This window comes from Taudactylus pleione, unplaced genomic scaffold, assembly GCF_031769625.1.
Source record: "Taudactylus pleione unplaced genomic scaffold, aTauple2 ptg000814l, whole genome shotgun sequence".
Classification (NCBI taxonomy): Eukaryota; Metazoa; Chordata; class Amphibia; order Anura; family Myobatrachidae; genus Taudactylus; species Taudactylus pleione.
Window position 1 is genome coordinate 2,829,351 of NW_028285216.1, and position 21,409 is coordinate 2,850,759.

The 21,409-nt window shown below is 45.3% G+C and overlaps 1 protein-coding gene across 1 annotated transcript in view; it reads right to left on the minus strand.

Moving 5' to 3' along the window:
• Nucleotides 1–616: 616 nt before the first annotated feature.
• The window catches only part of LRRN2 (leucine rich repeat neuronal 2), a 75,903-nt gene continuing 55,110 nt past the window's right edge, over nt 617–21,409 (minus strand). The window contains exon 2 of the mRNA XM_088458190.1: nt 617–3,740. Coding sequence (XP_088314316.1) covers nt 1,465–3,573 — 2,109 coding nt within the window. The 5' untranslated portion in view covers nt 3,574–3,740 and the 3' untranslated portion in view covers nt 617–1,464. The remainder of the gene's footprint in view (nt 3,741–21,409) is intronic.

Consider the following 21,409-nt stretch of genomic DNA (forward strand, 5'->3'; position numbering starts at 1 on the left):
CCGGCTCTGTTCATGGGACTGATGTAATATGTTTCTAATAAGCTTGTTTTAACTATTGTAGGAATATGCTATATGCTTGAGGCTTCCTGAATATTTTTATTTGTTAAGATATAACACAGTCGTCATTTATTGTGTATATTATAGATTTTGTTATTGTGTGGATTATAATAAATGTTTATTTTTTTAATTAAAATTTATGATAATTTTTCCTGTGATTGGACAGTGTTCCCTTTGTTTTCTTTATCTGGTTCTGAGTTATTTTTGTTGAGGGTCAGCTCCTAAAGTTGGAGAGCAGCAGTCCTATAACAGTGAAAAAGTTTATAAACAAAGGAGTATAGAAATTCCTTATTAGCGCCTACTAGTGTGGTTTTAGATTGTCTTTTTGTTTTTATTATACTGTGATGTGGATATCTTGGGCGCAATATAAATATAAGTTAATAATAGTAATAGTAATAATAATACATTAAAAACACCTGAACAAATACAGTTACAAACCAATCGTAGATATCGCTGTATGACATTATAAGAAACCAGACTTACATATTGCCACTGTTACTGCAGAATAGAAAGAAAAGTTGTCTTTTGTTGGCACCTCAAACACAGCTGACTATACAAGTTCTTGCTGCTCAGAGCTTTATTATAACAATCACGATTGTACATATTAGTTGGGAAAGGATTTAAAGAGGAGCGTCACTGTCTACTTCAATTAAATTAAGTCCATAATTCTTTTCTGCCCCAGATACAGTCCAAAGCCAAAGAGGCCCCATAAAGTCCCAATTTCTCTGTATCAGATGGATATGAAGGGAGGGATACTGCCTTACATCTACATTGCAGGATTTAATTGTTTTTATTTTCCAGTAGTTTTGAAGGAGTATCTCCTAAATAAACTATTGTCTGAATGTTTGCTGTCCTGATAGTCATAGGATTAGCAGAAATAATCTTGTGGCCCTGAGGCTGAGGAGTCCATGAAGTGTGCTGAAGGGTCGAGGGGAAATAACCACACAGCAACAGAGTTACAGCATTGTGTAGCATATACATAACTGTACACCTTTTGTATTATTGTGTAATTTAACATGACTGTCTTTCTGTACTCTGTACAAAATAAATGCAAGGTGTGTAAGACTGATGTATGTGTGCACTGAGTGTCTTCATGCTTTAGAATGTGTGAGTAGGGTTTTCCTTTACATCTTTTCATTCTTTGCAGGTTTACACTGAGTAGGCTTATTGTTAGGTGCAACTACACATCTGTGTGAGTATACACTATGTTTACATGTTTCCTGGTACTTAAATGTTCATGTGTATTAGCTTGAACTTGTTTCTATACAAGTTTGCGTGCCCACGTGGCAGCTCTGCCTCTTTGCCTATGTATTTTAAGGCTTTCTGTCACTTTTGGATCCCTCCCAAGGCACTACTCTCCCATTACTTCTCTGGGAAAGTCTCTACGATAACTCAGGCAAAGGCTCATTAGCACAAAGGGGTGGCTGAAACATTAATGCCTGACAGATGCTTTTCTTTTTTGTTCTGGTCCCACTGATGAATAACTGGTGGGTAAATAACTCTGCCAGACAGAGACCAAGGTGATGAGTGATCTGACCTGCCACCTGGACGATAACGGGCAAGTAACCCAATCACAACAAGCAGAGAGCAGAAGGTTAATGCAGTTAGTGCTTTTTGTCCTCTATGCCTATAACTTGTGCCAGTCTCCCTAGTCCTGGCACTAGCGCAAGCCGTTCGCACTCTGCCTCCAAGAATGGCGACTCGTAGGCATACCCTACATTCCTCTCCTGGAAGTAGTCTTGTGACATTGTATGAATTTAGACCCACAGGGAGCCTTGCGCGCTCAACGCTGGCACCTGGTGTCAAGCAGCTCCAACGCAGGCTACATCCAAGTGCATTAAGAGGTGGTATCCAGGAGAGCAACAAATGACGCTCACCCACTTCTCCCACCCGCAGTTGAACGGGATCATCTCTAGCTGGGTACAGCTGGTTGACCATTAGTTGCACACTCTTGTAATCTGCTCCCACAAGATTCTGTGCTACACAGGTATATACCCCAGCATGGGCTGATGACACTACTTGTATCTCCAGTGTCCCTTCTTCTTGTACTTTATAGCCACCCCAGTCTGCAGACACTCCTAGACGCTCTCCTGAGGGTGTGACCCAATAAATTTGTGGTTCTGGTTCAGCAAGTGCTCGGCAGTGTAAAGTAATACTTTGTCCATTGGATGCCCGTACACGAGGTGAAAAACTTGGTACAGGGATAAGGGGCAGGCAGCGATCACTCATCTCACGAAAAGGAACTAATCGTAACTGTGTGCGTCTTAATTCTGGAGGTTCAGCACACAATGTGGATTGAGGCTCCATAAAACGGACATGAGGGGCAGTGGCGTTAACCCAACGGATAACACAATCACATCTTAATGGATTTCCATGCATGGCAATCTCCTGTAGGTTTGGTAGTGATTCAACAGTCTCCCTATGCAAAGAACTCAGAGCATTATTATTAAGCATTAGTGTTTCCATGCGTGGCAGTTTATGAAATGCCCTAGGGTGAATGAAAGATAGTTTTGGATTGTTGGTCACTTCTAACTTGGTCAGTTCTGGTAGGTTCACTAATGCCAGTTCATCAATAGATACTAACTCTTCCATACTGTTTAAACCTAGCTCCTTTAGCTGAGACATGTTTGCAAAGTCTTTTTGCTGGATTCTACTCAAAGGGTTCTTGTTGAGATCCAAAAACTTCAGGCTGGGAACCCTTTGCAGGGCACCCTTTGGTACTTTAATCAATTTATTGTCATACAAAGAGAGACTTTCTAAATTCAGCAATCCTTCTAGGGCAAAGTCTGATATTTCCTTCAGCCCCATACCTGCCAGAACAAGACTTCTTAAATTGAAGAGTGGCTTAAAGTTCATGTCCAGGATTGAGCTCACCTTGTTGCCACCAACCATCAACACTTCTAAGGCTGGCATTTCCTTAAACCACTGGTTATCCAGGCTTGTCAGTAAATTTGAATTCAGATGCAGTCGCAGTAAACAATGTAGTCCAGAGAAAGCTTGTGGAGATATGTCAGAAAGTTGATTGTGATTCAGGTACAATTCTTCTAGGCGCTCAAGGCCGGAAAAACTATTGTTGGGCAAGTTTTCCAGCTGGTTTTCTTCAAGGTGTAGGCTTACAAGATTTGGTAGGTGTCTAGCATCAAAATCTCTGATATGAGAGAAGCTGTTCTGAGACAAGTCCAGCTCTGTCAGATTTTCCAGGTAACCTACTTCTTGTTGCTCCAAATATGCAATATTGTTGCTCTGTAGAAGAAGTGTATGAGTGCCGGCTGGTAGAGCACTTGGAACAGCTGTGACAAAAAGGTCATTGCAGTCTACAGTATTGGCCTCTCTATAGGCCGACCTCGGAGTGTACCAAGGACGGATCTGGCAGACGCATTGTGACGGGCACTGCACCTTCCAGGGCACAGCTGGGATGCCTGCAAGAGTAGAGGATGCCCAAAATAGGATTATTTTAGTCACAAGAAGTCTCATCCTGCAGCCAGGAGAAGAATAGTTAAAGATAATCTTCCACATTGATTAATGTAGTTTACTTAGAATGATGCAGCAGATATTTCCAGAATATGTTATCATAAGCTATTTGTGTCAGCACCCCTCTTTCATCACTGTGAACACCAGCGCACTGGGCACTTTTTGTCTGTATCCCCAAAAGCATAATTTAGCCGTCCAACTGTTGATTTGATCTGTGGAGACAAAGCGTTATTGTTAGGATTGGAATGGAGAAAATCAGATTAGGTTGTATATCTTGTTTATTGTATAATTTCTCTTTTTTTATCTATTACACTGTTTCCTCTGCACATTAAGCACCTTTCTCTCTACCTGACCCTTCATTCTTTCGCTACCATTCTCCTACTCAGAACGCCTCTTTCCTTTTACTCTTTTCTCCCCCATTTCCCTTTTTCTCCATCCCTAGTGTTTTGTTTTTGAAATTAATTTCTTCATCTCCTCCTCTCTCTGCATCGCCCCCACAGGCTGAGCCTTTTCTTCCATGGCTCTTTCTTTCCAGAGAACCTCTCACTTGTCGCCATGGAAACGTACCAGCAAGCATCAGACATGTTCTATTTGGCCAGATATGCAGCTCTGGCCTCAAAAGGATAGTGTTAAGAGAAAAAAAGAGTTTGTGAGCTCTGCAAATAGCCTGGCCTTACATACTTGTTTGCTGATGAACCTCGAGTTTTAACTCCTATCACTTCACTTCAGGTTTTAATGTAATTCAGGTTGAGTCTCCCATATCCAAAATGCTTGGGAACAGAAGTATTTTGGATATCGGAATTTTCCGTATTTTGGAATATTTGCATACCATAATGAGATATCTTGGGAATGGGACCCAAATCTAAACACAGAATATTTTTTTGTTTTATATACACCTTTTACACACAGCCTGAAGGTAATTTTCTACTATATTTTTTTAAATTTTGTGCATCAAACAAATTTGTGTACATACATGAATTTCATTAATGTTTCATATGCACTTTATTCACACAGCCTGAAGATGATGTTATACAATATTTTTAATAATTTTGTGCTTTAAACAAAGTATGTTTATATTGAACCATCAAAAAGCAACAGTTTCACTATCTCAGTCATTCTCAAAAAATTCCGTATTTCGGAATATCCCGTATTTTTGAATATTTGGATATGGGAGACTCAGCCTGTATTCACAGTATAAAAATACATATACAAATTATTTGAGAAGCAATTGGACTTGCTTGGCTTCTCTTGGTTATTCTAGAAGTAGTAATAGCTATGTTGGACATGTAGTAAGTAATATATTATATAGCGATTTTCCATAGAATCACAATATAAAATACTGTGTATTTTATTTTGTGCTGTAGTATAAATAATATTGACAGTTTTACTAGTATTTATCTTCTAGTATAACAACTATTATCACTCTTCATGCCATCACTGCTCAACTTACTTTAATTAATCTCATATTGACTAAATATATACCCGCTGTGTAAAGGTCACTTTCCTTTGCAGTACAAAATCACCATCCTACATCCTTGATAAATGTGGTGAATTTATTTGAACAGACAGTTCATTTTAGAATATTTATACAGAATAATACACGGCCTGCTTGTACGTGTAAAGAAGTGGAGTACGGGCAATAGAACACGTTGAAGTAACTGCTATTCTTTCAGGATTGTATAGAAAAATAGTGGGTAATAATGATCTACTTTTGGTTATTGTCTCTGCTTTCTCATGAAAAAGTGTGTTTCAACTTTCAAGAGTAGTTAAAGTCTATTTTTTGTACAGCAATTAATAGACTACTCCATAATTAACTAGTAGAGTAGATGGACTGACAGTATATGCAAAAAAGAGTTGAAATGACATGGAAAAAGACTGCATATTTTGGATTAATATGGTTGTCTGAGGCACTAAATACTTTTTTAAAATGGTAAACTTAAGGTGCGTACACACTGGGCGATAAAGTGGACGACTGAACTATAACGATATCGTTATCGTTCAGTCGTCCACTTTATCGTCCATTTTTAACCCCAAAAAGATGAACGATGACGACGACGCACGTTCCCGCAGGTCGTTCGTCATCATCGTTCATCGGGCTGACATGCAGGCCAACCTGACGATCTCATCAGGTTGCTGCATGTCAGGGAATGGGGGAGAGAGCCTGGCGCTGAACGATATCGTTAATGATATCGTTCAGCGGCTGTGCTCAATGTCATGAACGACATTGAGCACACCCTGCCGGGGACACACTACACGATATCGCTCAGGGAGCATATCGTGTAGTGTGTACCCACCATAAGAAGGAAGTTCTCTGAATATGATAGTGTGCAGTACCCCAGTAACAGAATCTGGCATTGGTCACAATGAGAGACTGATTATAATCATACTTGCCTACTTTTGAAAGAGCATTTCAGGGAGATTGTGAAAGCAGCACCTATGAGCGCGTGTTACAGTGGGCGTGTACTGCTACATCTGAGAGGCGTGTCGTATATGTGATGGGCGTGTACTGCTACATCTGAGAGGCGTGTAGTATATGTGATGGGCGTGTACTGCTACAACTGAGAGGCGTATCCTAAACCTGACTTACATCCAAATGTAAACCAGCCCAAAAGCAGTTAGTAAGATCTGCTTGTTGATGAAAACACACTAATACTTTTCAGAAATTCATAGGGATCATTGTGCCTTATCACCAAATGCAAGGAAATGACACTAATGATCCCATTTGAATGTATATATCTCTGTTTTTTAATATAACAGCTTCATAATAGGGGTAAGGATGAAATGAGGGAGATTGCTAGACTCTTCAGGGAGACAGGGAGATTGCTACTATTTCAGGGAGTCTCCCGGACAATGAGGGAGAGCTGGCAAGTATGATTATAATGCAAATGGCGTTCAGGCAATAAGGAGTTGTTAGACAGACAGATGATTTGACTAAAATATGAATTAATATTAAAACAATATAATAAGTATTTTATTTTAAAAAGTTTGATTTTATTATAACCACAAGAAACAAGTGGTCATCACTATAAAATACACAGTACAGTGTTTACCTTTTTAAGGGAATAAAATGAATACAGCAACTGAGAAATAAGTGTAGAGGTGTGCTATAGCCTAGACAATTTTTTTTAGAATAAATATTGTGTTTTGTCTCATATAGCCAATGCTGGAGCTCTTACAATAGCATTGTCTGGTAAGAGAGCGAGGGCTCTGCATGGAAAGCCACCTCCTTCTATAGACTGAAGCATACAGCAGAGGTAATTTATAACCCCTGCAGTGTCAGCATGAGCACTTAATACCCAGAAATGAAGAGGAAGGAGAATCACCAATAAAATATGTGAGCAATAGAACAGCTGGGAGCATCAGAACGGTGTACTGGAAAGGAAAAGCGATATAGAGATATACAGGTAGAGAAAAAATTAATTCAGTAATATTGCAGAAGAGAATAATGAAAGCAACACAAGGACAGTGGAGTTTTTAAACTAATATATGAAAAGAATAGCTAGAGAAAGTAATCAGACAGGCAGAGATGCAAATGAACAAAAGAGATAGAGGACTGTGGGTTGGGATTTAGTTACAATATACTGTAGGTAAAGACATAAAAAGCTATGTAGCTATTGAAGCATTACATTCTCATTACCAAGACTTATTTATTTATTAAACTATTTACAATTTAACAAAGTAATACTCTGTTTATGACAGTTCAGAGTGTAACACATTTACAATACAATATAAGATACAGTAAACCTATGATAAGGGCAACCAAATGGGGGCATAACTATGCCTCGTTGTAATACTGGGCCCTCTTTGCATGCTGCGCCAACCTCTGAAGGGGGCATGGTCACGCCCATTCAGCTGCCTGGACTGGGTTACTATGTACCCACTACCCTGATCAGGGCTGGTGCTAGGGTGTTTCGCACCTTCCTGCAAACTATATATTTGCGCCCTTGCTCTAATTTTTCTATAAAGAGAGAGTACGCACCATAGGTGCGAGTCACAAAAAAGGGTGTGGGGGCGTGGTCACACAATAGTATCCCTAATTCAAATTATGCCACAGAGTAGCACAATCTTATTCACATTACAACACATAGTAGTGTCCCTTATTCACGTTGCGACACACAATAGTGCCCCTTATACAAAATGGCCATAGTAGTAGTGTCCCCTATACACATAATTTCCACAGTAGTAGGTCCCCTTATACAATGTCCATTGTAGTAGTGCCCCTTATGCAATGCCCACTGTAGTAGTGACCTTTATGCAATGCTTCCAGTAGTAGTGCCCCTTATGCAGTGCCCCAGTAGTGGTGACTCTTATTCAGTGCCCCCAGTAGTAGTGCTCCTTATGCAGTGCCCCCAGTAGTATTGCCCCTTATACAGTGCCCCCAGTAGTGGTGCCCCCAGTAGTAGTGCTCCTTATGCAGTGCCCACTGTAGTAGTGCCCCCAGTAGTGGTGCCCTTTACGCAGTGCTACCAGTAGTAGTGCCCCTTATGCAATGCCAGCAGTAGTGGTGTCCGTTATGCAGTGCCCCCATTAGTAGTGCCTCTTATACAGTGCCCCAGTAGTAGTGCCCCTTATGCAGTGCCAGTGCTCCCAGCAGTAGTGCCCCTTGTGCAGCGCCCACTGTAGTAGTGTCCCTTATGCAGTGCCCCAGTAGTAGTGCCCCTTATGTAGTGCCCCTTATGCAGTGCCCCTAGTAGTGGTGCCCCTTATACAGTGCCACCGGGACTAGTGCCCCTAAAACATAAAGAAACAGACAAACACTATACTTACCTGAAGCCCAGCTCCTGCGCCAGCCTCCATCCGAGGTCTGACTGCTGCTCCTCATGCAGGCACCTGCTGGTAACATCATCCATGGCGCCAGGCCAGCTGAGTGCACTGCGCCGGACCTGTGTATGATTATTATATATTATACTCTCTTTGCCCACTCTCTCTTCAGTGTTTCACCTTTCTGTTCTCTTTTTTTCTCCCCTACTTACTTCATCTCTCTCTTCCCCTTCATCTGTATATTTACTTTCTCAGCATTTGATTTTATTATGTAGATTATCCTTAGCTTTACCCTTTCTTTTAATTTTTACTATTGTACTTTTGGAGACATCCTCACTTTTTCCCCTCTATTGTGGGTTTTTCTGTATGTGACCTGTGCAGCGCTGTTTACGACATTGTAATTGTGTAGTCGTTTGTCAGTTGTGTGATGAGCCTGCACTGAACGAGCAGACGTTCAGTGCAGGGTCATCAATCATCTGGAAACATGTTGAACTTGACGATACCGTCAGGTTGACCAGCATGTTGGAGAGATCGTAGATGTCTAAACGACCAGCTGGCACGCGCATCGCTGGTCATTTTAGACATTTTTGCAAACGATTTGCAAATGATTTGCAAACGATTGAACGATCAAACGATCGTTATCGTTGAATCGTTCATAAAAATCGCTAAGTGGATACCCCCCTTTAAACATTTTTTTTTGTGGCCAATTTTGCCATTGGTTGATTTTAAGCAGTGTCTGTGTACTCATGAGGTTGTATGTGATGAGTAAATATGGGAATTAACAAGTGTATGTAGTCTGTATATGTGTGTTATGTCTGAACTCTCTAGCTGTAACATCACTGACACTGGTAGGAGGGGTCAGAGTTCATACCACCCATCGCTAAATGACAATTTGATATCATATTTATCGGCAGTCCATTTTATTATATAGATAAGGGGGGCTTGGGTTGTAATTGTCTATAAGTGTAAACAGGCTACTGGTGTCACAAAAAATAATAAAGAAAAAAGTTATCTCAGCTTACATGCAAATTTTGTCTTTGTCAGTCAACTATTAATGAAAAACAAAAAAGTGAATGATGAGGTGATATAGTTGTATGAACAATCTGGGCTCACAAATGAACACACTGTGATCACACCTCTGTTTGTAGTATAACCATATGATTGTGACCTGTTACAATTGTTTAAACCTTCTATCGGATGAGGTGTGTCATGTGTGCAAACCACTTACCCTTACTACAGTAAATAAAGACACTGAGACGTAGATTTGGCAGATAACTTGATTGCGATTTATTGGAGCAATAATTATTTACTATTTATTTAAGGCATACTTGCCTACTCTCCCGGGACTGTCGGGAGCCTCCCGAAAATCGGGTGCCACTCCCGACACCCTGCAAGAGGAGACAAGTCTCCCGCATCGTCCGCCGTCCCCCGCGACCCTCCCCGACACTGCATTTAAAAGTGGGCGGTTCGGGTGACGATGATGCGATTCACCCTAAATTGCGTCATCGTAACCCCGCCCACTGCTTTGTAATACGGGTAATATCGGCATTATAAAGCAGGGGGTGGGGCCGCGATGACTCGGACATGTTTACAGCCGCCTGCACCCTCCCTGCTGGACCGACCTGGCAGCCCCCTCCTGGAAGGGGCTGCCAGAAAGTCGGTATGTATGATTTAAGGATGTATGGTGGCAAAGAAAGTACGTCCAGAAATCAGCCAATTCTGCAATGCCCACACACAAACAACAACAGGCATAGCAGGTGTATATCGCCCAGAGTGCGTGAACATAACAACATAAACCATATAAGCAACTAAAGGTATCACTCACCCTCCACCTTGACTACCCACCTGTTTGGGTGATGATACTGCCCCCTGTTAGCTTGGTACAGCCAACTACCAGTTAACGAAGGGAGCACACCTCAACCAAATAATTGCACCCGGACTGGAGACCTGCCATTCTTTCCCGCCACCTAAGGCCAAGCCAAAACAAGAGCAGCCAAAATTTAAGGGGAGGGAGGGAGGGTGGGAAACCTGGAAACAAAGAGGCTTTGGCCCACACTTCTAGCCCCTTATATAATATCCCTTTTAAAAATCCACCCCTGCTCGCCATAGGCTACCTAAAACCAGTGATTTGCATACATGCCAGCCCCCATCCTAGAGGTATAACCCTTTATATTCACTCTTGTGAAGTCTTCTCTTGTTTGTTGACTTTGACACATATACACCTACCTCCTGGAGAGTGTTCTTGATTTGGCCAACTGTTGTGAAGGGGTTTTTCTTCACCAGGGAATTAATTCTTCTGTCATCCACCACAGTTGTTTTCCGTGGTCTTCCGGGTCTTTTGGTGATGCTGAGCTCTCCGCTGCATTCTTTCTTTTTAAGAATGTTCCAAATAGTTGATTTGGCCACACTTAATGTTTTTGCTATCTCTCTGATGGGTTTGTTTTGATTTTTCAGCCTAATGATGGCTTGCTTCACTGATAGTGACAGCTCTTTGGATCTCATATTGAGAGTCGACAGCAACTGATTCCAAATGCAAATGTCACACCTAGAATCAACTCCAGACCTTTTACCTGCTTAATTGATAATGAAATAACAAGAGAATAGCCCACACCTGTCCATGAAATAGCTTTTGAGTTGATAGTCCCATTACTTTTGGCCCCTTAAAAAGCGGGAGGCACTTATAGAAACCGTTGTAATTCCTACACCGTTCACCTGATTTGGATGTAATTACCCTCAAATTAAATCTGAAAGTCTGCAGTTAAAGCACATCTTATTTGTTAAATTTGAAAGCCATTGTGGTGGTGAATAGAGGCCAAAATATGAAAATTCTGTCAATGTCCCAATATTTATGCACCTGACTGTAGGTCCAAAACGCTGGCCGTGCATAAAGGAAAAACAGACAGACACACTTTCTCACTTATTATATAGGTTAGCGTTATTTAAAAATTATGATTAAAACTATCAATGTAATTAAAGAAAGCTTTATTTTTTATTTAACCTATATCAATTGACTCACTTATTCTTTATGGGATTTCACTATATAATATTCCAACATATGGAGGGTGGTGGCAGCTCTGAGTTACACAATATAAGATTTATGGGTCTATTTACTAAGCAGTAAATAGACCCCAATGGCAGTTGCCAGCCAATCAGCTCCCAACTGCCATTTTTCAAACACAGCCTGTGACATGCAGTTAGGAGCTGATTGGCTGGTACCTTATCACTTTTCACTCTGTCTCCTAACACTGCTTAGTAAATAGACCTCTTAACCACTTAACTGATGTGGTCATATTGGATGTGAACGTAGCCAGCTGTGCTGCAGCTGACAAGGTGCAACCGCACAGCCCCACTGTGTTTTTGTAGAGAAAATTTGCTCTGTACATGTGCAGAACAGATCTCTGCTGACTCCCCGGACTCTCCTGCGGACCCAGCAATTTCTAACCGGTTTTGCTGGAAAAATCGTCAGTTAAGTGGTTAATAGATCATTTTAAAATGGTCATTGTAAGGCATTTTTAAAGTGAACACAGACCTCTATGTGTTTCACCAAAATTGTTTAATTGCTGCCTCACACATAACAAGGCGCATGGCCACATTCTGCTTTGCAGAACTTCCCTACCAAAATCACGCTAAAGCTGAATCAGAGTTGCACCTGGATTTGGTATGGGAGGTTGACACTTACCATGTCTACATCCGGGATCCTGTGCCAGGTGTAATTCTATTTAGAGCATTTTAGACGTGCAGGTGTTATAACTTTAAACGTGTCGGTGGAGATATTGATCTGTCTGCATCCCTTGCACACATATCCATTGTGCGGTCCAATTTGTGAATTTTTGCCATGCGCATGCTTTGTATAGCTGAGCACACACAGCTTGAGGAACTATGGATGGTTTCGATTTGTACATACCTCAACCACATCTCTTGCGGCTGAGTGTGTGTAACTTAGCGCCAACTGGGCGTTCGCATGCATGTAAAGTTTAAATTTTCCTGCAAAGAGTGCTCCCCACAATATAATGATTTCCCATAAAAGAGAGGGTGTGGTGTGGTGAGAATGTAGATATGGTGAAAATGTCGACATTATCATGTCTACATGGATAGAATGTTGACCTATTGCCCTGGTGGCCCACAGTCACTTACCTGCCCCGGCAGCTGCAGCGGCTCCAGCGTCTTCTACTGGGTCCTGATGGTCACATCCCACTAGTGGCGGTTCTGGTAAGTATTATTCCCCTATCCTTGATCCCTAACCCTCCCTCTAATGCCAAATCCTAACCTCCTAATGCATCCTAACCCTAATTCCCCCCCCCCCCCCCGCATGCTTAATCCTAATCTTCCCCTGCAGCCTGGCACCTAACCCTAACCACTGACATTTCACGTGGCAACATTTCAGATGATGACGTTGTGAAAATGTAGACATTCTAAGAACGTTGACATGTTGAACCACTGCAGCAGCCAATTGTATAACAGAGACACTCCAAAACTCTGTAAGACAAATCCAATTGTAAAGCGCAACAGAATATGCTGCGCTATATAAGAAACTGTTATAATAATAACTGTTAATAATATAACGGAGGTTAGGAATAGAGCCGACGGCACATAAACTTCTAGTCAGGGATAGAGGGGTTAATAAAGTTAAAAATGTTTGTTTACAGTTATAGGCAGATGCGATAGGACGTTGGGTTAGGGGCGGAGTTAGTGAGAGTGTGTAGAGAATCTACTGTGGTAAAATCTGCCTCTTTTGAATTGATCTGCGACCAGGGAAGTGCAGTTCCTTTATTAGCAGATCTGTCTGTTGGGATAATCGTTTTTATTCATCCCTACTTTCTCTTTCCCTACTTTATATCTTTCCCTACTCTATTCTCTATACTTTCCCTATATATACACTCTTTTTTCTTATCTAACTTTTCTTTCTCTTTCTTTACCTACCTATCTTGCTTCCCTGCACTATGAGCCGCCCCCAGCGCGCGCGCTCGGTACCCGCCCGTCTGTCAGACGGTGGCGGGCCCGGCGCACTTTATTTCCCTCAGGTACTGCCCTCCCGGCGTTCGGGAGGGTCAGGTACAGCGGGCCCCTTAGCGGACAACGCTGCGGTCACGTGCACGCGGCCGCGGCGGTCCCGCGAGACGCCACAGGTGCTGCCTCCGCCTGCACCTGGTTCCCCGCGGGTCGCCAGTACTAGTGCGACTGGGGACCAGGGCGGGCGGGGATCGGGGGCGGCCAGGCATACTATAGTGCCTGCGCGAGTCGCGGGTGCGCGCTCCGGCCGCTCTCGCGGCCAGCAGCGGGCAGTCACACCGCCCGTCCCTTCTACCCCGGTGGCCGCTCAGAGGGAGCCGGCTGAAGTCCGGGGGGAAGGGCGGCGGAAGCGGCCACATAAGCGTGCAGGCCGGATGCCTGTCATGGCGCCGGCTTGCACGCAGGCCCACATTAATACAGGCGGGGGGCGGAGATGAAGGGGGCGGAGCCAACGCCTGCATAGTGACAGGCAGGTTAATCCGCCCCCTCTTCTGCTGCCCTCTGTTCATAATGATGCAGACATGGGGTCCCCCATGTCTGCAGTAGCCAGCTCCTCCAGGCCTGCGGGGGTGGCAGCTGCTCCGGCGTCTGCTATGCCTGCAGGGCCTGCGGCACCAGGGAGTGCTCCGTTGCTGGATGCTGGTGCCATAGCCGGACTGCTGGTGTTTGTGGTGGGTGCACTGACACCGCTTTTGACCCAGCAGCCTGGAAACGCTGACACTGGAGGCCCTTCTGCATCAGCGGCGTCCGCCGTGCAGACGCAGCTTGGCCCTCTGGTGCAGCATTTAGGCAGGATTTGCGGTCTTTCCCTCGCTCCCATGCCCGCAGCTCCTTCCGTTTCTTTCTCTCCCTCTGCCATCTCCCTTCCTCAGCCCAATCAGGCTACGGACACAGACAATGCGCACAATGCCGCCTCAGTCTCTTCTTTTACAGACGACAGTCTGGAGGAGTTAACAGTGGTCGCAGCCCCGACCAGAAGTGCGACGGCGGAAGTCGGAGCTAACGCGGGCGCTGGAGTTTCCAATGCCCTCGCCAGCGCTTCTGGTGAGTGTGACAGTACGTCTGACTGCGGGTCTACTTCCATTTCCTCTTCCTCTTCAAGCGATAGTTCGCGGAAGGCTAGGCGTAAAAGGGCAAGGAGGTCTCGCAGACGTCGCTCACGTCGTCACAGGCATTCTAGCGAACGGTCCTCTGGCAGTAGTACCAGTGTAGATCGCGGAGTGGGTCCGGAGGATGTTGTACACTGCGCTAATACAGCTGTCACTCGAGGTATGCGTACCAGGGTTAAGCAGCGGATCAAAAAAGGGCGCTACGTAGATATGTTCACCCTTACAGCTACGGCGAAGAAAGCTGCTGCGACCGCAAAGGCAAAAGGGGGTATTGGTCTGGAGGCCTTTAAGTCTTACACGAATTGGATATCTGGGTTCTGCGTGTTCTCAACTTGCTATCTCAAAACCAGGCCTTCCGAGTACCTTAACGTAATACGATACTTACACCTGATACATGGCCTATTCAAGGCCTCACGCAGTACGGCTTGGCGTCAATACGACGAAGAGTTTAGTCGAAAACAAGATCGGGTTAAGGTCATGGAATTGGGTTGTAAAGATGTTGAAGTGTGGATGGAGGTGACCCAGCCTACACGCGTCCTTGTTGATCAGTCCCCTGGGTGGCCAGTTCAACCCTCGTCCCCCTCGGCACCAAGGACAGCCAATGGAGGGCAAAACAAGCGGAAGTGTTACGCATACAACAATGGGAATTGTACCCTTGGTAACAGGTGTCGCTTTCGACACCAGTGCCTTCGCTGCGGCGCGGCACACCCCAGTAAGGACTGCTCCCGCGGTCCAGGAGGAGCTCAGGCCTCCTCTGCAGTACCCTCTGCCAAACGGTCAGGGGCCGGGACTTCAAAGTAAAGCGTTGACCCCCATTCATCTGGATGCCATGGCAAAATGGTTAGACTGGTATCCTGTGCGGGACGCCGCCGCCTTTTTGCGTAAGGGTTTTGCAGAAGGATTTTCGCTTCCAATAATACGGCCTGTCAGTTCCGGGTCCCCTAGGAATTTACGCTCGGCCTGCGATTTACCTCACGTACTAAAGGATAAGGTTATGAAGGAGGTAGGGCTGGGTCGCATGATTGGACCTTTCCCGCAGCCTCCGATACCCGATCTGGTCCTTTCCCCTGTGGGTGTTGTCCCCAAGAAGGCCCCCGGGAGTTACCGTTTAATTCAGCACCTGTCACATCCGTCAGGCACGTCGGTTAACGACGCCATAGATGTTGAGGTCTGCCGCGTACAGTACCAGTCATTCGAATCTGCGTTAGCCTTGGTTCGCGCAGCGGGTCCGGGTTCTTTCATGGCGAAAGTGGACATTGAGTCCGCCTTCAGATTGTTGCCCCTGCATCCTGAATCATTTCGTTTCATGGGGTTTCGGTTGACGGATGGCTATTACCTGGACAAATGTCTTCCGATGGGTTGTTCTATTTCCTGCGCGTTCTTCGAGCGTTTCAGTTCCTTTCTCCATTGGTGTGTCGCGGTGGGGTCTGGGGAGACGAGCATAGCCCATTACTTGGATGACTTCTTGTGCGTAGGTCCAGCTGGCTCGCGTCGCTGCAATCGTCTCCTTTTTTTCATTGCAAGCACTCTTCTCGGAATTTGGAGTACCTATTGCGCAAGATAAAACTGAGGGCCCAGCCACTAAGCTGGTTTTCTTGGGTATTGAAATTGATACCTTGGAGGGTCTTTGCCGGCTGCCGCCGGACAAGATTCGTCGCTTGCAGGATACTATCCTCCTAGCGTTGGCAGGAGGAAAGGTAACTCTTCGTCAAGGTCAATCCCTGCTCGGGCTGTTTAACTTCGCGTGTCGAGTTATCCCGATGGGGAAGATTTTCTGTCGGAAGCTACAGAGGGCTTTGGTAGGGCTGCGTCACCCGCACCATTTTCTGCGACTGTCGTCTGAGCTAAAGCTGGACCTGGCGGTTTGGGACGTTTTTTTGGTTGATTTTAATGGAGTGCGCGTCTGGCCTGCGGATCCTCAGCCTAATGCTTGCCTGCAGCTCTTCACGGATGCTGCTGGATCATCAGGTTTCGGATCTTTTTTGGGAGGAGATTGGTGTTTTTCAGTTTGGCCGGCGGAATGGGTGCAGGCAGGATTGACCAAGAACTTGCTCCTACTGGAGCTGTTTCCCATAGTGGTGGCATTAGAGCTATGGTGTCAGCGGTTGCGCGACCGTTCCATAGTTTTTTGGTGCGATAACCTGGGGGTAGTACATGCGATCAATAACCAAAGATCGTCGTCGCTGCCAGTGTTGCGGCTTCTTGCTTGGCTGGTTCTGCGCGCTTTGCAGTTTAACATATTGTTCACAGCTCGTCATGTGCCGGGTACTGATAATTCCATTGCTGATGCGCTCTCCAGACAGGATTGGCGACGGTTCCGCGAATTGGCCCCGTACGCGGCATTAAAAGGTGAGCTTTGTCCATTTCATTGTTGGCAGATCATCAAACCAGAATGGAAGATCTCGCACGTCGGTCCGTGGCCCCACGGACGTTGACGGCCTACCAGACATCTTGGCAACAGTGGGAGAAGTTTTTGCAAGGGCGGAGTTCGTCAGGTAAATCTAATATGGTTGCTTTTGTTTGTTTCTTGTTCGATTTCGGCAGGTCGCGGGCTTATGTTGCCCAGAGGCTTGCTGGGATTTCGTTCTTTTTGCGCCTAGCGGGGCGGAGGGACATAACTAAGGGTTTTTTAATACAAAGGGCCCTTAGGGGTTGGTCTCGCGTCAGGCCTGCCGCGGATGACCGGCGTCGTCCTATTGGTCCTGATTTGTTAGAGCGTCTAGGTGAAAGTTTGACGGGCATTTGTTCTTCGCAATTCGAGGTTCTGTTATTCCGACTCGCTTTTGCGATGGCCTTTCATGGGGCGTTTCGCATCAGCGAGCTGGTAGCGTCTTCGCGCCGCGCTCAGCCCCCTCTGCTTCGTTGTCACATTTTGCTGCGTGATACGCTGCTGTGCCGTATTCGGCGTTCCAAGACCGATCAGATGGATAGAGGTCGCTGGGTGTCCCTGAAGTCCTGTCCTGATGACGGGATTTGTCCGGTTCACTTAGCCTCCCAATATACTCTTTGCAGGCCAATGCGGCCGGGGGCTTGGCTTATGCACGAGGACGGAAGTCCTTTGACTAAATTCCAATTTAGATCGGTCTTCCATCGCTGCATGCGGCACCTCGGGCTTTCCCCTTCGGATTACGGCACCCATTCTTTTAGAATAGGTGCCGCCACTTTTGCGGCCTCCTCTGGTCCTTCTTCACAGGAGATCCAGGCTCTCGGAAGATGGAAGTCCAATGCTTACAGAAGTTATGTTCGTCTGGAATCATAAATTGTTATACTTTATTCGTTTGGACTTGAGTGCCTTGGCCAACTCGCTGCCTTTCCGGTGGGGGTCCCGAGAGATTTTGCCCTGTTTTTTGCCCTGCTTTGGACATTGATCGTTTAGCTTAAAATAATATTAATGTGAACGAATGAAATATAGAAAAGATCCAGCAGGTTTTTTGTAGGTTTTCACCTCGGGTCAAGTCTTCCTCCCCCCCTCCCACCCTCCCACTCCTCCTTCGTGATTTACATGTTGCATATATACTTATCTATTATATTTCTGTATATTTGCAGGTTTCCAGGACGCTAGGCCCATTTGGTTGATTGGTCACTCTTTTATTTTTTGGGCCGGGCAGTCGCGCTTTGCTGAAGATGCCTCCGTGTTCCCACGTTGGGAGAGTGTTAGGTGGTTGGGGCAGAGGGGCATGCTGTGGGAAGCTTTGTTGCGCAACTTGCACAGGGCAGTAGCTGAATTTGGTCCCCCTTTAGTGTTAATTATCCATCTCGGGGGCAACGATTTGGGTCAGCAAACGTCCTTAGAGTTGCGCCATGCGATTGTTCGTTACTTGAGAGAGGTGGTTCGGTTATTGCCTAACTGCCTTTTGGTGTGGTCCCCTATCATCGCCAGGCTTTCCTGGCGCTATTGCTATAATAGTGTGGCTTTGGACAGGTCCAGGAGGAAGGTTAACAAATGGGTGGCTAGGCACGTGCTGGAAATGGGAGGGCTAGTGGTGCACCATCCTTTAATTCGGATTCAGGATGCCCACCTTTTCCGCAGGGATGGAGTTCATCTTACTGAGGAGGGTAATTTTTTGTTTCTAGAAGATATTTTTGCAGTTTTTAAGGGTTTGGTTGGTTAGCATGGTGGCGGGCTGCTTCTCTCCTGAGAGCCGCTGTGGCGGGAAAGACCGGCAATATTGAAGTGTCCATCTTGCAGCAGTAATAGCGGTGCGCACCCCTTCAATGCACTGATAGGCTGATTTCACCCTATTGGGGTCAGCGGCACCTCTCGACCGAGCAGGATGAATGGTGCATTGGCATGGGTGTTAGGGCCGCATCACTTGCTCTGAAAGGGATAGTTGGCCCTTTGCAAGTTTTTAAGATCACCCTACCCTTGTCTGGGATAGTTGGCCCTCACAAGTTGTGATTTACTTCCGGCCTAAGACAAGCGGACGCGGGTTAGTTGCCGTTCTTTCTCCTGCCACCATGTCTACCTTTGTAACCAAATAAAGCTGACCAATTAATTTAAACGGCATAACTTGGTCTCCTGTGTTTATTTTAGTTAAGTTTAGTTAAGTTTATGGGTCACATCTATCATCTGACGATAGAAAGTTTAATATAACGGAGGTTAGGAATAGAGCCGACGGCACATAAACTTCTAGTCAGGGATAGAGGGGTTAATAAAGTTAAAAATGTTTGTTTACAGTTATAGGCAGATGCGATAGGACGTTGGGTTAGGGGCGGAGTTAGTGAGAGTGTGTAGAGAATCTACTGTGGTAAAATCTGCCTCTTTTGAATTGATCTCCCACCCTCCCTACCCTCTTGTGTCTTGTGTCGGCTTTATTTCATTGGCAGGGAAAGACCGGCAATATTGAAGTGTCCATCTTGCAGCAGTAATAGCGGTGCGCACCCCTTCAATGCACTGATAGGCTGATTTCACCCTATTGGGGTCAGCGGCACCTCTCGACCGAGCAGGATGAATGGTGCATTGGCATGGGTGTTGGGGCCGCATCACTTGCTCTGAAAGGGATAGTTGGCCCTTTGCAAGTTTTTAAGATCACCCTACCCTTGTCTGGGATAGTTGGCCCTCACAAGTTGTGATTTACTTCCGGCCTAAGACAAGCGGACGCGGGTTAGTTGCCGTTCTTTCTCCTGCCACCATGTCTACCTTTGTAACCAAATAAAGCTGACCAATTAATTTAAACGGCATAACTTGGTCTCCTGTGTTTATTTTAGTTAAGTTTAGTTTAAGTTTATGGGTCACATCTATCATCTGACGATAGAAAGTTTAATACAAAAAAAACAATGTATGATGATTACTGGCGATTACATACAGTTCCAAATAAGAGAATAACTTCTGTTCTTCAGTGATTCAATATTCTCAATGGGCCTTATTCAGCAAGGATCGCAACTGCTAATATGCACGCATGCAATCGGCTGATTGTTGCGTACTGCGCATTCATATGCATCGCAGTGTGCATGCACGACCCACCCACTGCGATCGGGACTGCAATTGCAGTGATTACACAGACACATCGCAGAGTGATTGACAGGAAGTGCCGTTTGTGGGTGGTGACAGGGGCGTTGCTGGAGAAACACAGGCGTGCCAGTGCGTTTGAACGCCATGGACATGCATAAATTATACACTGCGATGCTGTACACTGCCTGAGCACTCATAACGTGCGATGAAGTTAACAATTCCTGAGTAAAGTCAGGGCTTGTGCACGTGTGCGTGAGGCTGCGATGGTACTCGATTGTACCAATGGTTTTGCAGTCCTGCTAAACATTACAGATGTGTGTAATGTAAAGTGGGCGTCCTTATGTTGTGCTGCGGAGGCATAGCGATTGCAATGGATTAGCATGCTATCGCAGTGAACTGCATGTGTAAATGCTATTCCATTCGCAGTTGTGATCCATAATGAATCAGGTCCAATGTCCATAAACATGAAATGACAACAAAAACAAGAATACAACAACATAATGTACACTGTAATCAATAGATATTAACCCAATTGAAACAAAGATGGAAAACAAGGTGCATAAATATCATAATAGGAGAGATGGAGCAATGTCCCTCCTGATGAGGAAATGTGACCTCCATATTATATTTCTAAAGGTTCCTCAAAGATAGAAATCATCATCCCCAACAAGGTAATAAAATCTTATAGTATTCATGGGGCAGCAACACACTGTGACAAAGCCAATGTGGTCTAGCTTAGGTTGCCATCGACAGGCAGACATGAGCACAGAGTAAAGCTATATTAGATCTTTATATGGAATTTATACCAAGTGACTTGTTTGATTGCACTCCCCCTTACAACAATCCTGAGTATTATATACATATTTAAACATATTAGTAGTAGGGGTGAGCGGGTTCGGATTTCTGAAATCCGAACCCCCCCGAGCCCCCCCGATCCGAGTCCGATCCGAGTCAGGCTCGACTTTTCCCGCCTGACTCGGATCTGACATCGAGGCAAAACGTCATCATCCCGCCTTCCGAGTCTCGCGGGTTTTGGATCCTATATAAGGTACCCGCGTCGGCGCCATTTTCTCACTCGGCTGTGGACAGTGAAGAGGGAGGGTGGGAGTTAGTGCTGTGTAGTGTAGTGTAGTGTAGTGCTGCTGTTGTCCACTACTTCAAAGTCCATAGGGGCTGGCTGTGTTGTGCTGTGCTGCTGTTGTTAATAGGGGCTGTGTCCACTACTTCAAAGTCCATAGGGGCTGGCTGGACTGTGTTGTGCAGTCAGTTCCAAAGTCCTGTGCAGTGTCCCAGTCCTAAAGGGGTGCTGTAGTGTTGTCCAGGGGGTGCTCTGTCCATCAGGGGTGCTCCCCCCAAGTGCTAAAAAAATAATATATTTTCTGTGTTTGTGAATTGTGTGCGCAGTAGCCGCACGTGCATCAACAAAGTAGTGCCAAGCGTGCGCCTGTGTCATAAGTAAAGGGCCGGCTGGCTTGACCGTTAAGGGTGCTGTAACCCCCGAAAGTACACTCCAGTCCAAACCAAAAAAAAAATTATTTTCTGTGTTTGT